The sequence below is a fragment of the Anopheles coustani genome, chromosome 2 (assembly GCF_943734705.1).
Source record: "Anopheles coustani chromosome 2, idAnoCousDA_361_x.2, whole genome shotgun sequence".
In the NCBI taxonomy this organism is placed as follows: Eukaryota; Metazoa; Arthropoda; class Insecta; order Diptera; family Culicidae; genus Anopheles; species Anopheles coustani.
In genome coordinates, this window is record NC_071289.1 from 36,702,205 (window position 1) to 36,720,081 (window position 17,877).

The following is a 17,877-nucleotide window of genomic DNA, read 5'->3' on the forward strand; positions in this document are numbered from 1 at the left end:
ATGTTCATAAACTTGCACGAGTTTCGCCGTGCGTTGTTGTACTTTTGGAGCGATCGTTTGTCATTAGTTGGATGATGATATTTTATAGAGTTTTAATCTGTTTTCGCTATCTTCGCGCTCCGTTGTTGTTTTTACGGTGCGCGGTAGTAAAGGGCGAAAGCCAGAGGCCTCACGGTTGTAGCAGAAAAGAGCTGCTAATATTTTGCCGGAGTTTTCTGTGGTCTCAGGATACAAGGCCCCATTGTTTCGACTGATCATTGACCGGCCCTGTGAAGCGGGGGGATATAAAACAATTGCTTAGGAAATGATTGTCACAAAAAAGAGGAAAGGATTTGGCTTCCGAGCAATACTCCTAGTGGGCGAAAAGTAGTAAACATTACTACCGTTAAAAGGGTCCTCTGATGAAGCTGATTGCACGGATACCGGACGCACTTTCCGGCGAGGTTTGGGTGGAATTTTGAAGAATATTTGAGCTGCCTGTGAATGTGCAATAGGTAGGAGTTTCCTCGCTCGGAGGACCCCCGGGAATCACGAGCACAATGAAGACAAAACGCAATTAAAAGCAGGAATAGAAACGGCAATGGTGTGAGAAGCTAGCAGAAACCGTACACAAGAAGGATTCAAATTTTACCACACACAATAACACGCGCACACACACAAAGACACATTCACAGTGGTACTCTGGAAAGTTTCTTCCCTACTTCGCACCCTCGAGGGAAAACGTCGGCCCGAGCCCGAGGAAAACCGGGATTCGGGCGTAAAACAAAAGGGAAAACACTGCCAACCGTTCTGACTGGAGCGATTTTTACCACAGAGAAGGAAACGTGGCATAGCGGCAGCATAAAAGCTAATCGACTGATGGTGCCTGAAGGCGACGATGCCGATGGGGCGAGCGGGGAAAGGAAAGGCCGCCCTGCCGAAGGATGCATAAATGAATAGGAAAGGGATTATCATTGGCAGCATAATGCTTATTGTTCGGAGCTAAGTACCGGAGCGGAGGCCGGAAGGAAGGCGCCTCGAGAAGCAGCGAGGGGTGGCTGAAGGTGTGGTAATGAAATAAAATGTTGATTTTATTCATTTCGCTACCTTCATCGGTGCGGGTACGGTTTGTTTAAAGGTTTCCTGGGAATTGATGAATAATGGCTCCCGGGAACATCGGAAGACCGGATCACATGCTCGGTGGCGAATGACTTTATTCCGTTCTAATCTGTGTTAATTTTTGAGAAATGATACGCCTGGAATGTTGGGGAATGTATTACAAGATCAAGGTGCCAAAGTTGAAGAGATGTGTTTTTGAAATTTAAATTTAAAAATATTTCAAAGACACAATAATTGTTTATGAGTGATAGGAAACAACGTTATTTGAGTGGAATCAAGCTAGGGGAAAAATTAAATTTTCCCACAGGTTAACACTAACCCATGCCTGAGGGTTCTGTACCACCGCTAATGAGTCGTTCGGAGTCTGCTCCATACAACGATGTACGGCTTGAACTTCCACAAACCAACCAGCTGTTTACGTCAATACGTCCCTACATTTGGCACGCCAGGCAGCTTAAAGTATTTAGTCTTGGCGAAAGAAACTAATTGAAAATAACAAAACTTGCCCTGCTGTTGGAATGGAGGAGCGAATCGTAGTGTCGGGAAGTTGTAGTAATCGGGGTTTCGAGGGAAAATAGCATCCGACCCGGCCAGGAGGATGCTATATTTTCCCGGCCACCCCGCCTTCCCGGTTCGATTGGGGTCTCAAGTGAAAAGGGAGAAAAATAAAACATGACTTTGGAATTAAAAACTTTTAATCTTTCGTCTGGCACATTGAGATCGTTTTTTTCCGTTTTCATTTGTGTGTGTTCTATTTCCCAGTTGTGTGAGCGCGCTAGTTGCAGTTTTTCACCGACGTACCACTTTAGCTAAGCTGGGGCTTTTTTTCTGCTTCACTCGTTGCTCATTTTAGTTTTCCAGTTTCATCCTTGTTTTTTTGAGGTTAACTTTTGCTACCGACCGGGAGTTACAGGCATCGGAGCAACGTTTACAGCGAGCATACTCTTTATCCGTGCAAGTTCTTCTTTGCTGTGAAATTGGTACCAGTTTCTATCCTTCCCTCGAGATGTGTTCCGGAAAATTAAAGCATACGTAATTTATGAAAATTGCAAAATGCAATTTTCAGCCCTGCAGTGCAGCAAGCAGGAAAGGATTTTCCGAGAAGATCTTGACCTACACTAGAGATGAACTAAGAAATGCACTATCTGGTTATGAGATAAACCAAATGAAGTTGTCTATGTTCGATGTTAAGCGTTATAAAAATACTTGGAAGAAGTTTGTAACGTACACCGGAAAATCAAACACTATTCACTTCCATTTTGTAGCTTGATCCATCAAAGTTGTCAGCCAGGAGAAAAGATAAAAAAATGGAACCGTTCTTGATCCTTTTGCCGAGCGCCAGGGGGAAAAACGCAAACGCTTTCGGGAAACCCCAAAAACCGTATGATTAACAGGATACATGAAAATTCACTTTTATCTTTGCCACTTCGTCGGTCGGCTTGCCGGCGGTGGTTGTCACTAATCCAGTGAGTGGTTGGCGCGTCCCGTTCATGTCCGTCGTGCCGTGTGCATTCTGTTTTATCGATGCGATGATGTTAGCCGGATACACTTTCCTTCAATTACTTCCTACGCCTCCGGAAGTCAATGGCCGTCGACGGTGGGCGGCATCAGGTACTTTCACTTCGGGCAAAACAACAACCGTACCGAACCCAACTGCGCACGAACGTTTGCTGCGGCGGTGTAGGTAGGAGGGGTCTTTTTTGGCTCGGATTTTTCCCCCATCGAAAGGGATACACCGGTACCGGGTCGGACGGTGGTGTTGGTGGATGAGTTAACATGTTTTTCGAGTCTGCGAGACGGTTGAGGCATAGATAAAACAGACGAGCGCTGACCGATATTGGGAAGGGTACACGGAAGCCCGTTTGCAGCATCGGAACAACATCGGGCCGGGGCCATGGCGTCGTGTTCGGTGTGACAGTTTTCGACAGAACATGAACCCACACGGCGTACGAAGCTCGTTCCGGTTCATTGTGTCAGCGTAATATTTTTGATGTCCATCCGGTGCCCATGTACCCGACCGTATTCCTACTTCTGAAGGACGGCTCCATCATGTTGCAACACTTGACAAATATTTCGAAACTGGCATCCTCTCCCCCCTCCTCCCCCCACCCCGCCACCCGCAACGGTAGTACAGCTGGCTGCATCGGTTTACAGCGGGTGTGTATTTTTTGGGTGAAACATAAAATTAAGCAAAAAAATACTTTAACACCCCATTGAAGTTTCAGCTTTGGCTGGGCGAGGCGTTGTCCCAGGTTGTTGTTGTCGTTGAGTTTCCCATTTCAAATGGGACATGTAGCATGTAGCAGACAGTGTGGGCTATAAAACCCGAGACTGGTCCAGGGGATGCGGAGTCCTATGGCTAACAATTTGTCAACGGTTTAGCCCTGCCGTCATGCGTTGCTGGTGTCAAATTTCTGACAAATACAACATTTACATGCCACAGAAATGTGATACCTTATTGGAAATGGGCTTACCAACCATGGGGAAAGGGACACGTTGTTGTTTCTTTTATAGGTATCGAGTCAAAAACAATGAGCCAGATGTAAAGTGTTTCGTCCCTAGGTAATTGTACACGATGTACCATAGAAAATCTACTCAATCCTGAAAAGCTCCAACTGTAGTTGTGGAACAAAGTTATTCCTTCGCTTTGAGACGTTTGGAGTCCTCTCATTGATAGGACATTTTCTCCTTTATGTCTTGATTGGCATATGATGATATCAGGTCACACTTTCATTAGTTGATTATTGCCAGACTGTCGAACGTATTGTTCCAAATTCCCACAAGCTCCATTCAGTTGCTACCGCGTTGATAGGGTAAAGACCGGACTATCTGATGTCTTCCGACATGGTGCTGTCGTCGCTTGAGATTTCATTATGACAAGCCTGTCAACAGCACGCTGACACGATACATCCTTGCTTAACCAGCTTCAAGTCAACGATGAATAAATTAGCCATCAAAGAGCGATTATTACGAACAATTTGCACTGGAAAGGAGGGATAATAAATGTAAAACAAGGTTTTGCTACTAGAGAAAGCAAGCCGTTGCTATTGTCTAGGGTTTCCATTATGGTGTAACATGTGTTAACGAAAATGGAAAATATTCGCCAGCCCGTCCGGCTGACCAACGTCGACAGCTATGAGCCTTCAGTCAATGGAAAGGCCCCAATGGAAGCTCCAACCAGTGGCTTCCCGGATGGGCCTAGTTCTATCACCCACGGGTTTTTTGTGCCTCTCCACCTCCACAGGAAATCGATGGCACGGAGTGGCTGTGAGCTTGGCGTTAGGAAGCCCCAGTAGGATAAGTGATTAATTACCTGTCGCATGTCCGGCGAGCAAGTCCCTCGACGACGAGCCCGGCTTGGTCGCGTTCACGCCGAGCGCGCTGACGCGCACGGAGAACCGAGCGCCCGATTTTTGACGTTTCTCATTAATGCCCTTGTAGAGCCACGCGATGGCGCACGGGATCGCGCCGAGGTCTCCCGGGGGAGACGCCACCGTGCCGAACATGGTGCGTGATTGGCCTGCAATGGAAGAGTACGTGTTAAGTCCGTGACAATGATTGAGCAGCGTATGTTTATTACGGTGATGTTTTTCATGTGCCTAGTAGTTTCATGTAAACTAGTAGACTAGTATCGAATGAACAGAAGAAATTAAAAAAAATAATTAGAGTAATTGTAAAATGAAGCGAGTGTAGTTTATTAAAATTTTCTCTTATAATTTGATGTTAACGAAATCATATTCAAATACATAGTAAGGAAATAAAAAAGTAAGTGGAAATTCTCTTCCTACAAATCAAATCTAATCAAATTGCTTTTAAAGCATCAGATGGATTCAACTCTACGTGACACTACACCGAGTGTGCATATCTCGTATCCGGACGTTATCATACCCCAAAAGGCCTACGGACAGAGTCGAGTTGGGGAAAATGAAACAATTTTGTTCGCTTCACGTTCTTCGTGAGATCGAAGGAAAAAATGGGAAACATAAAACAAAATCTACTCATAGGAAAGAAAACTCCCAACTCGAGCAAAGTGCCTGAGGAGACAGTTCCATTTCCACCGTGCCCTCAATGGTGGAAAACCACCACAGAACACGCAAAACCGAGCATCCGAGGAAAATCGACACAAATATTTGAAAATGCAATAAAAGTGGGGAAAAAAGTTTGGCACAACATCGGGAAACTTGACGCGCGTCTACGTACAATGCGCCCAACATCGATCTATTAGGTCGTGTATTTTATCACACGCCATCCCGGAAGCGATATATTGACATCCCTTTTAAATTTGTCCGGCCTACGCCTACCGGGTACGTTGTTTGGTGAATGTTTTGTTTCTGTGTATTTTCTGTTTCTTTCATCCCTTGTTTCATTGCGGACGCCCGGAGGAATGGGAAAGCGATTTATCTTGCAGAGAAAGTGGAATAAATTTCCATCGGTCACCAGGCGCCTCCACCATGTGCCACGTGCGTCGGTCGCACATTTTTTAAGTGGAAGCCGGCTTGACGGGAAGGTTCGTCGCGTGTAGCGGTGTACAAGTGTAATGGCCGCTGTGACAAACTTTTGCGTGGCAGAAAGCAGGACAGAAATGTACGAGGAAAAAAACTTATGAAAACTCGTGTTTGTGAACGAAAAGAACAAGAGAAAAGAAAAGAAACAAGTAAAAGGACGAGCCTGTGGAAGTTTGAAGTAAAGAGGTTTTGCATCTTGCACATTCCCATTTCATGTGACTGTCGTTTTGCGATTGGCTTGGGTTTCCAGAGCCTTCGTACGATCCTTCACGGGTTGGGTGAAACTTTGCGATCAAACTTTTCTCTGTCCGCCTCCGTCCTCAGTTTACTCCGTGGGGCAAGGAAAATCAGTTTTCATCTACAATTCTGGTGCCGGTAATTGTTCGGGAGCGATGGAGAAAAATCATAACACCATGCACAGACACCGTTGCAAAGTGTCAACGATGACGGTTTGGGACAAGTTTTACAGGGTCCTTCTTTTGCTCGAGCCTCGAGCTGCTGGAGTTTTCCCGCAGTTTTCCCATCAGAGTGGTACGGGAGCGAACGAAGGTGCATGCAGTGTTATGTCGCCGACTGCAGATGCACTCGAGCAACGGTGGACAATCTTGTCGATGCACAGCTCGCCCGGAAGCAGATGCTGCGTGGCACTTTGTTGTGAAATGGTTAAGCCGTTTACACGTCCACAGTTCAGACAAGTTTTTAAGTAGTTTGGCAGGAAGGCAAATGGACGTAAAAGGGGATTAGTTTTCGATGTCGAGAGTACAAAAGGAGTTTGTTCTCCGTCTAGGATCTTTTATTGCGGAACGGTCGAGAACTGCATTCTAGTCGGTTATTTTATTTACAAAGTAAAACTGCACACTGCTTCGGCTTGGGAAAATGAAATTTGCTTGTTGAAACATCAAACACACCTGCTCCAGGGTAGCCTAGCGAAAGCAAACATCCATCGGAGCCTTCCAGGACGGCAGGAATCACCTCCGAGAGCGCCGTTCCGCATATGTCTTGCTGTAAGTAAAGAGAATCGAAAAGAGGGAAAGTTACAATAAAAAAGACAGAAAATGCATTAACAGCGCATTAATTTAACAGCCCATTGGAAAGTGCAGTCGGTAAAAACTGTCGTCGATCGGTAGGATTATAGCTTTCAGTTTAATCCCCGAAAATTGGTAATACTTGCTAGCAGTGGCTATCAGAAATTTCCCCAACCACACATCCCAAGGAAAGATGGAAGCGAGTGGAAAGTTTGCACCATCTGTAGCCTCCATCGAACCATAGCAGGGGAGAACCATCCCGTGGCACACCTTGCCGACATCGACAGGCGGTGTCAATTTTGTAGTAAGATCACGTTTTTCATTAGCCAACTTTTTGTCACCCTGGAACGTTATTATCATATCGCTTCCACTGGACGCGAAACGATGCTTCCGAAGTGGATGGCGACGACGGGAAAAACACCTTACCGACCCGATGAAAGGGGCTTTGAGAGAGCGTGGGGGAGAACAAAGAGTTCCAGCTCTTTCCATAAATGAAAAATGTTCCATAAGGTTACCGCAATAATGTCTCGCCTTATCTTCTCCGGCTGGTAGCTTAGTTCGAGGATGCAAGGGAAGAAAGCGGAAAGGCATGCAATAACTCTGTCGGGCTCATTGCAGGTATAGCAACTGTGGACTTTTCTCAAACCTCTGGGAAGCTGGAAATCGATAGATGAACGTGCTTAATGTGGTATTGATGACATTCGTAGCACTCAGGGCTTAGCAATGGTTTACTGTCGCGATTACCAATGGAAAGGATTATGTATTGGAAAATGTTTGCTTTAATTTATCATTTGTAAACTACAAATTTAGACTGCTTTTGATGAAATTTTGAAATTTTCCTTTGAGTTATTTGTTTTCTGGGAATTCTTTAAAGTAATATTTTCCAGAAATGTATTCGTTAAATCATTTCACTCGATTTACAGAGTCCAGGAACAACTCGAACAGTGATTTATTAGTTGCCAAAATGGTTCGCCAGTAACATGAATTTTCGATTACATCAATCGACGGGCCGCGAGAATGCTCCCAAACTCCGGCCCCGAAAACATGGTCCACCGGAACCGGATGATTATTGATGTGTGCAATCATTGCTGTCCCCTCGGAATCGATGCAAACGTTCAACTGTTTTGACAGTGTTAATGGACGGTAACGAACGGCGCACGCGGGGGAGGGCGGCACGCAAAACACTCTGGCCGGCACATTTTATGACCCGGACACGATTTCGCTTTAAATAATATCTCAAATCGAGCAAACGTATGATACCATCGTACCGTTGCTCGTCAAAAGCCCTTTTTCCACCCGGACTCAGGCGAAACGTTCGCAAGGGTTCGGTACTGGACGCGTTGAAGGGAAAAACCATTTCGCTGCCGGTACGGTACCCGAGGGGAGAGGGGTTTTTACCCCATCCGGAAACGAGGGCAAGAGGGCAAGAATGTGGAAGAGTGGAATTGAACCACTTTCGGGACTCGTGCAGTTTACAGCCCATTAACTTTGCCGAGGTGTGATCAGTGGGCACATCAATTATGCACCGTAAGTAAACTGGCGATGTGGTCAGGACAAGTTACGCACACAGCTACACTCGTATACGAGGGTCAGCATCGAGGGGTTGTTGGTTGACTTGATTGAATATCGTTGAGCATCGGTAAGAACATTGACGTCGGTCGAAATGTGCGTTCTAGGGCAAGAGTGGACGTTCTCTAAACGTAAGCGGGAAATGATTTGGAAGGAAAAATCATGTGCTGGACTGCGGACCGTAACCACTTGTACAGTAGTGCTCTCCGATTTAGCAACTTTAAAAACATTAACAATTACAAGAAAAGGCAAAAGTAATTCATTCTCGTTAAGGGAAAAAAGGAATATAAATATTATATCAACAAGTAAAATCACCATTTGTGTACTATTCTTTTCTGAAATTACCCTTTTTTCTGCAAATGTTTGGCACACTCTTGTTGAGCAAAGGAAGAAGCAAAGCAAACCAAAGAGCGCCGGTTGATTAGTTGATTAGATTTCGATCCCGTCTGCCGTGCCGTGGGGCACACCTACCTGCGAGTCTTCGGTCGTAAATAATGCATCGAATGCAAACATTTTCGGTGCGGACACCATCGGCCCTCGCTCGGATTGAGCGGTCGCAGCGCTTCCGTGCAGTCCAGTCGTCTCCGTGAGCGTCACCTGGCGCTTCTTCTTGTCCACGGTCAAGTAGGTGGGTGTGGCCGTGGTGGTGGTGGTGGTGGATCCTGGCGCCGGCTGGTCCTGTGACGTGTCGCCCGGTTGCCGCGGTGGGTCATCGGACACGCGGAGCATGACTTTGACCTGGCGAGATGGATGGAAAGTGAAAATTCGAGGGGTGAAAACCTTTTTCACTCACAATGGGCGTTGGGAACACGCATACAAATACAATTAAAAACGCTGGATAACAGTGGGTTGACATCTTGGGAAACACACCAACACGTATAAATCGAGGATATTCGAGAGGGAAAACCAGACGCTGGCAAACCGTACCGGAACGTCGGCTGAGATTCCCCGCGTGTGATCTCACGAATTAAAATGTTATACGATTAATGTCACCTACCGAAGCGGAGGGAAAGTTTCGGTGAAAATGGGGTCGGCCGGGTAGGGCACTGGACTGCTATTCGGTGACAGTTTATTTATTTAGAAGCAAAACTCGGCTGGAACTCTCCCCAGAGGCATTTGGTCACTGGAGGAACCCTCGATTGCTTTCTGGGAAATGATTTCATATGCCCTGTTTTTGGGCAGCAAAAACTGGCCAAGAGCGGTCGACCAGACGGCACCCGTGGGTCGTGGTTTTGGTAATGAAAAATAACCACTTTACTCGATATTTATGACCCAGCCGAGGACCTGCTCACCATTTTTACACCCAGTGAAGGGATGAGGGTTGGTCTAGGGAGTAGAAAACTGTGTTTGAGTGCTTGGTGAAAGTGTGCCGCTTTTTAGAGGCGTTGGATTGTAAATTTATACGCAGCAGAACATGATCCAAACGACGAAAAGTTAAAAAAAAATTATAACACTAAAAATATATGAAAACTTGTATGTTTCTATTTAAACATGAAACCACCATTTCAAGCTAAAGAAAATTATCCTTTGAAAGACATTGTCAAGAGAATTAGAAAAATGTAATTTATTGCAAAAATAACTGACCCTTCAATTATTTTTGAAAATTATCAGGAGCGAGCTTAGCATTTCTCACTAATTACTCGAGAAATATCGAGCGAAGCTGCTCTTTTCATGAACTGCGATAACCAACATGTTGCCAATTAACAAGCTCAAATGCGATAAACCAAGGCTTCATTCTAATGATTATTTCACGGTAGTTGATGTGAAGGAATCTTTTTTCCCTCCTTTTACCGAAGCAATTTTTACCCCAACACACTGACACTCGTGTGGCGTGATTGGTGTAATTATGCTTATGCTTTATGGTTATGATTTTATAAATACCACCTGCTGGATTTAATGCCACCTCAGGATGTCAGTGACATATTTCTTCGAAGAAACAACGTGAGTTTCCCGTTCGTTTCCCACCCTTTAAAACCTTGAAGCTGACGGAGGCATAAGAAAAAACCTCAGTAACGAGTTTTCTTTCTGTCCGTCAACCAAAATGGCCATGAAATGTAGGTTTTATTTGTTTCCCCATTCCTACTTCCGTATCGGCACAAAGGAATCGGCACACCTACAGCGTTCGGCGGCGTTCAAACCATCGTGAATATGCTCTGATCAACTGGCGCCATCGTTAATGTTTCGAAAGAAATCGCGGCGCAATTTTATGCCGCTTTGTTTACGGTCGTGTTTATGGGCGTTACTTTTACGAGAGAGTGTTTACATATGAATGGCTATAATTTTATGTCACCTTCTCATGGATGAAGTTCGGTGGCGAGGTGGTCGCCTATCGTTTTATCGTTCGACCAGGAACAGGTGATTTGGAAGAAAAAGCCGTCTGGTGGATTGAATTTTTCTGGTAAGGCGTCTTGGCTTCTTGAAAATTATGCTTCCTTTACCGGATACCGCACAACACACTTGAGCTACCTCAACCACCGAAGCAACACGTCTCAATCGATGCATCGATCGACTGTCTCGCAAACGAAATGTATGATTCCTTTTCCTTTGAGCAACGTTTTACGATACGGTAGCCTTAAAGGTTGCGGTTGATGCGCGTAGCTTCAACTGATTCACTGAATCGTAAAACCCCACATCACCAGGCTGTGGAGTGGAAAGCGAGGTAAGACTGGATTGCATGATCGAACGATATTTTTCATACCATTTGTTTGCCCATCTCTGCTTTCCGGACGATGCAACTCTCACGAGACACGGTACGTAAGGGACCCTAACAAGCCGGAAAGATAACCCGCCCTTTTAAACTACCCTGAATTCCTTCGGATCGATGCGGGACGCGAACCGCCCATCGATGAACAATGCCTTTTTAGGCGAGGGTGATTCAGTTAAACAGCCGACATATTATCAGCTAAATGGACAAGAAGACTGTACTCGGATTCGATTTCCGACTACGCCTGTCTAGCCGAAGAAACATCCCACCGATGCGACGAAATAGATTGATTTGTCCACACATAATTAACTTAATTCAATTAACTTTGTGGGTTTTCTTCTTCAACGCTCCCGATTGGGGTGGCTTTCCCTACAGTTGTTAGAGGGGTTGGCATCCCCTTGTCGGTGTAGCGGCGCAATGTAGCGTAGTTCAGACAATGATCAATCTTCAAGGAATGCACCCCCTTTTGTGTTCGTGGGTCGGGGGTGGTTTACGGTAATAAACGCACTCGATGGAAATTCCTTCAGGAAGACCCAGTCTTACAGTCTTCGACTTTTTCAGGGTGGTGAGAAAAACTCGAGGGTAGAATACTAACATACCATTTTACCACCACATAAGCTAAGTTCGTGCATTAGCTTACATATTACAGACCACCCTTAGTTTCATCGGAAACTTGATTTCCAGTGAATACCAGTGGAATGTATTTTAAGAATGATGCAAAGTATGGGTAGATTATAGTGCGAGCTTAAGTGTTCAACAGAGTAAATTTTGATGCATGTCTGGATATGTTGTTTGTTTTTTGCTAATTCGTCCATATTAAACTGTTCCGTACTCGTAAAAATGGATGTCTTGCATGCGCCAGGCCCTTGTTTCTCCGTGTTATATAGAACTTTGGCGTTATTAGTAGCACGATTTTGTTCTGTAAATTTACTGCTGGTTTTTCTTTGTTTAATAGCTGTAGTGGTGAATGGGATGTGTTGTAAGGAAATTGTATGTATCACGTTGCAATTTGTTCGACTTTGGTCAACAATAATGAAAAACCGAGACCGGAGGGGGGGGGGGGGGGGGGGGGGGGCGGTGCTGTACGAGGACTGATTATGCACATACAAAAGGCTAACAAGCCCTTCATGTGCTGGGATGTTCAGCAGATCTGCAAAAATAGCAGTATTTTGCAAACTGTCTTTGAAAAGTGCAACAGATTCTTTAAAAAATTGTTGGTATTGAGGCAAACTATAGATACAATGGCACTCCTTTGCAACCTCTAGAGCTTTTTTCTAACATAATCTTCTTCCTTCAATCACTTCTAACAATCAGAAATTATTCGTTGTGTTTCCCTTTCATCATTTTAAATATATTTTACTCTCATTTTATGTTTTTCAATTCCCTAATATTTCGTTTAGTTTTTCCTATTTACACCTTTCATTCCTGGGCAACTTTGCAATTTATTTTCGATAATCCTTTACTTTGCCTTTTATTAAGTTTTTTATTATTTGCCCTTGTTAACTGAAAGTGTGATTTGACGTCGTGACACGTTTGCAAATAAATTTATGGAAAACGTCTACGTAGCCAGTAGAAGTTGAAAGAAATAAAACTACCGATACGCTGTGATGCCACTGGAAACGGCGCGACCATACGTCGAGAATTGAAAACAGTGACATTTAGAAGACCGTGGCCAAAACAGGTAACCTTTAGTAGAACATGTTGGATAGTAGGCAAGGATGGAGCTTCAAATCTGACAAGGTGTCCTTTAAATCTACTTGTTTCTTTTCTTACACCATCAAAAAGTACCCACGAAGGACTGAGTATACGAAAAGCGCGCGTGCCAACGAAGTCGTACTCACCTTAACGTAAAAGAAAATTTAAAGTAATGGATTCCTCCCACCCTTCGGTCGGGCTGTTTCACCGTTTGCCAAAGTATGCGATTCACACAAAACGATGATTTGCAGGAAATCGAAACAGCCACAAACTGCAGAGTTTCCGAGACACCGGAGTAACGACACAACCGACCGTCCAAGGTTGGAGATTTAATTCGATGTTTATTTAATTTGAAGTGAGTGGTTCGAACTTTTCCGTCACACCTTTGGCGTTTTGGCTCGCGTGGCTTGCATTGGTGGAATGGAGGGGCATGGAGGCAACAGAAAATTGACTTCTGGTGGGAAGATCTTCAAAATGTCACATCTCGGAGGGTGGTTGTAAGGGGGGTTTCAATTTGCGAGTATCGCAAACGGAGCTAACTGTGTCAATCATGAGTTGGTAGTTTACGAGTTTAGAATGACATTACGATCACGGTACTTGGTTGTGCTTTCGTTGTGCATTTTAAGTTCATTGTAAATAAAGAAAAACAATTGGCAGCGAATGCCGGATTATGAGTTTCAGGTTAAGGTTAGTGCCAAGTCAAGAATTGACAAAAAAACACTTCCTAAATCGATTTAAATTGTTGTAAACGAGTTATAAACAGAGTTTACCATTGGATTGGTTTCATTTCATTACCTGCAAAGTTTTTAAAAGAGAAGAATAATCCTGTTTTGCATTACAGCACAGTTCAATGTTAACTTTACATGCTAAAGTTGGGGCAGAATGATGTCATAACCATCTTGTACCTCAACGATGCTAAGAAAGGGAACAATCAGATTGAACTAAATATCCCATTCAGAAAGGTTGGGTCGTTGTTATGTTTTCTTTAGAGCTTATTATTTTTTATCCGTTAATTTTTGGTTCATGGCTGTGTTTTGCGGAACTATGATCAACTTTTCCATTCAGAACTTTATCTGCTCCCTTGGCCGGCTAGAAGAATGCCGCCCCAGGCAAACTGTAGTTCGTAGGATGGTTGAGTTTGGTGAAATCTACCAGGGAAGATATATTCGACTCAACTAGCTGCAACAAGACGAAACAAAAAAAAAACAGAGAGCACAAATTCGAGCAGAAACTCCTTAGTTAAACAATATTCAGGAAGGTTTTACTTTGAATAAACAGTAAAGATAATTTTCTCATGAAAAGCTTCCCCGGTTCAGCGCGGATGTAAACCTTCATGAAAAAAGAATGCGAGAAGTAACTTCTCTTTAGTAACTTTGCCCACGCGTTTCACAATCATATGGCAGAACTGCAGTTATTATGAACTTTTTACCAGTAGAGTGGTCTCGTTTTTCGCCCGGTTACACCAGATAGGGCGAGATGATGCAATATTTTCGGCTCTTTATAAGGTTGTCCCAAACTTACGTCTCAAGAATCCGAGCTGGTGTACTCGGAGCTGGTGTAGTAAGTTCAAGTTAGACAAGTTCGAACAAAAGAACACATTGCAACCGAGGGAGAGAGAGTGAAATATGCAGTTGAGGTTTCCCAACGGCATCTAAACTGTGCTACTGGCAAGAGCAAGTTTGTTTTATTATTACTAAAGTGAAATCATAAATAATAATTAAAACACATGTCGAAAGTTCATGGTGGTGCTGAAAGCTCCAGTGTCTGGTTCGAGTCAGAGTTCGGGATGGTTTGGGAAGTGATGTATGGTGATTCTTTGGTTAACTCTTGTGCTTCGAAAAAGCTGCTTAACACACTGGTGTTAAGCGCCGTGTTTTCTCCACTGCTCGTGGCTAATTTATGAACTTGCTTTTGTTGAGGTGAATGCATTTGTGCACACATGTTTCGTATTGAAAGAATGCGTTTATTCTTTTTAAATTTTTCCTGATTCCTGAAGCTAGCTGACGACGAGTGTGAACCAACAGAACATGCCTTTACGAAAGTTATTTAAAGTATTGTTTTAGAATTGTTTAAAATCTTTTTGTTGGAGACGAATATGTTCAACCTAAGGCAAAAAAGGTCCTACAAAAACGTACCTGACTCAGAGCGTTTCCTGATTCAGTTGGAAAGAAAACTTTTGCGGTAACTTTTTTTAAAAACCAAATCTGGAAGTTAACAAGACGCCCTGTCGAGACGTGGCAGCATCGAAGCGGAAGCTAAATGTAATCAAATCCCGTATGCCGCAAAGGCCGCCACGGTGAAATGTGCGCCGTAGGCCCCGTTGGCATCGATCCACTCGCAGTGATATGCCACGTCGTGTTTGCTCCACGCCAATGCGAAGCAAGCCGTGGAGACATCCAACGAGTTCTGGAAGAGTGCGGTGCGGGAGGAAAACGACTTCCCTCCTCGGTATGGCCTGATGAAGATTTCGGAAGTCTTCCCAATACCTGATCCGGCAGGTGTAACGGGGGCTTTCCGAGGAGGCAGGAACTTTTGTATAAATTAGCCCGTAGCGATCTTATCAAATATTCCAGCCATTGAATCAGGCCGACAGAGGCGGTTCTGTCGCGTGGCACGGCATACTAGGAGGCACAGACCGGAGGGAGTCGAGCGATAATAAGGAGGAAGGAAGAATGGTGACAACGGAGGGGAGGCGGATTGTTGCTCTAGCCAGAGTCAGCCCGTTTTTCGGCTTTACTTCCCCGAGGGCCTGCAACCTTTAATTTGAAATTTAAATATAAATTTTCGGCTTATCTAAACGACGTCAAGCTCGCGGAAAAGCGAAGGCACAACGGGGAACTGTGCTTCGGTTGCTCCTTTTGGGTAGAAAGACTCGTTCGTAGGATAGCTTCGGGAAAGCTTGGCCACCGGTTTTGGTGTTGTCAATGCCGTGCTGAACCATTTTCCAACCAGCTACTTGTGGTCGAGTGTGACCATTCAGCCACCGGTCTTGCCGTTGTTGTTGCTGTTTAAAGGTGTGTAAACAATCGGATTTATCCGTCACAGGTGCCGGAGATTGGTTTTCCGGGTGAAAGAAACGTTAAGCGAGCGCATTTAATAGTATGCAATTCATCAGGACGCCGGGCGAGTTAAGGTGATTGACTATGGATTCCTGGATGGAATTGAAGGATTTTGCTAAAATGTAAATTCCTCCTTTTCCAGAGTGTCTAAAGTCGACGTGAGAATCAAACTATTGCGTTGCATGTGGAGGGAGTGCAATTTTCACGGTGAGTTTAGCTCCTTCCATCGGACCCGGGACAAACTTTCAACGGGGTTTTCTTAGGTACGTCGGGATGGTTTTGTGGTATTTGATGCATATAAAGTGTATGTGCGAGCGTGAACCTTACGAGGCTGTAACGGCAGGTAAATCCCGCTTTTTCGGCAAGATAAATTCCCACACATTGAATGAACTTCGAGGGTGAATGAAAACTCTCCCCGTTGTTCGAAGGTACCGTTGCGAAACATGCCTTCCCGTTGGTAACGTTCAGCTGACTGGTAGCACAAGCATCCGACACTGGTGAACATGGCATCCGTAGCCGCAGAAACCTCTAGAGAAAAAGTACCGTGTGGAGAAAAACGCCCCGATGCGTACGTAAAAGGATAATGGAACCTGGCACAATCGAGATTTGTGAGGCACCCGAAGTCAAGGTGATGGGAACCCCTAGAATCATCTGGTCTGGCCAAATTCCCACCCTACGGATCAGGATAACGATCTACCTATTCAAGGGTAGCTAAAGCGATGTCGTGTTTATATCGAGGCATCCGCAAAGGATGGGGAACAGCGTTCTCATCACGAACGATAGCTCGGGAAATGTTCTTAAAATAATCAATGAGTGAGTTTACCGTCGTTTTTCGGAACTTCTCTAGTCTTATTTAGACGTCTTTGGAGATCGGATTGAAATATTTAACGAAATCTGCATGTGGTGAAATTCTGAGCCTGAGATTGTGGTACCATGGTGGAGGCATGAATTTTGCATAATCGATGAAAATTTGATGAGTTCGTCCATGCAGTTAATCCATATTGAGGTTTTAAGAATCTAATGGGAAGAAAATGTTCTATGTTGTCCTGACGAATCAATGTACAGAAAATGCTTTACGTTGGTGAATATTTAAAGGTTGTGTTCAAACGATTTTTAATTAAGTATAAAAAGTCTATTAGGAAAATAATGCATAATAATATGTATTACTTGTTTTGCTTTAGAAAAATATTATTCATTCATTTTTATGTATGAAAAACCCACAATTACTTAACCTTCCCACTACTATTGCGCTTCCATGGAGTTGTTTGTTTTGACGAAGTTTGTTTTGAACATAGGACGAAAACTAAAGTCCAAACTATCAAACAATCGTCTTGAGGAGATTGTTGTCTTCAAAGTTGTACATTTCCCAGCGGGTTTTGGTCGAGGGCAAACATTCCGCTCTTGAGGCACGCTCCACGTAAGTCTGCGTATCTGAAGTATGCCACGATCCGGAGCGTCGGCAGGAAGCGAGTTAACGAAAACTGGCATTATCTTCATTCTCGGCAGATTTGAAACTCAATGATGTTTGACCGGGGTAGGTGGTTTTTGTTTTTTTTTTCTTTGATGGAACGTCCATTGAGGGACAGCGAGAAGGTTTAGAATGATGGCTGCGCATTCTCCCAGGATCAAACGGTGAACTTTAGTAGAATTTGCTTGTGAAGATGAAAGCATTATCCTTCAAAACAGTGAGCGGAAATACCACCGCCGTGCATCGTGCGGACGGAAAGGTGCGCTTCCGGGTTTGTTGAAGGATTAGGGTTTTGATGGACGGTTGGAGCGTTTTCCCCCGTGGGGTGTGGTCGGCAAAAAGTTTTCTCTTCGATTGCTTACTCCAATGATCCCTTTAAAGCCTTAAAGGACTCGACAGGGTTCGTCGGTTGGCCAGCATTCGAGCAAATCATAAGCCCGAGTGGCTGCAGATAAAAACGGGTCAATCAAACCGAGACTAAACGTGCCGACTCTGGCATCCCGGTCGGTTTTAATGTGCCGTAAATAAAAGAACGTTCCCGACAAGTTTGACGATAGGGACGACGATGATGCTGATGATGATTTGCAGGAAAAGTCCGTCATTCAAGGTAATGAATTTTTAAAATTGACCCCCCGGCGGTGGACACTTTGGAAAGTTATATGAGGCCGAATTCGGTGGGAGACCGATTGTTATCCGCCGGAAGAGAAGTGCGCTGGTAGCTTTCCATACAAACGTCACTTTTGACAGCAAGTAA

At 44.4% G+C, this 17,877-nt stretch overlaps 1 protein-coding gene across 1 annotated transcript in view; it reads right to left on the minus strand.

Annotated features, from left to right (window-relative positions):
- LOC131264326 (kinesin-like protein CG14535) overlaps positions 1-17,877 on the minus strand; it is an 88,646-nt gene that overhangs the window by 9,119 nt on the left and 61,650 nt on the right. The window contains exons 5-7 of the mRNA XM_058266625.1: positions 8,669-8,935; positions 6,512-6,605; positions 4,412-4,618 (exon numbers count right to left, since the gene is read on the minus strand). Coding sequence (XP_058122608.1) covers positions 4,412-4,618; positions 6,512-6,605; positions 8,669-8,935 — 568 coding nt within the window. The remainder of the gene's footprint in view (positions 1-4,411; positions 4,619-6,511; positions 6,606-8,668; positions 8,936-17,877) is intronic.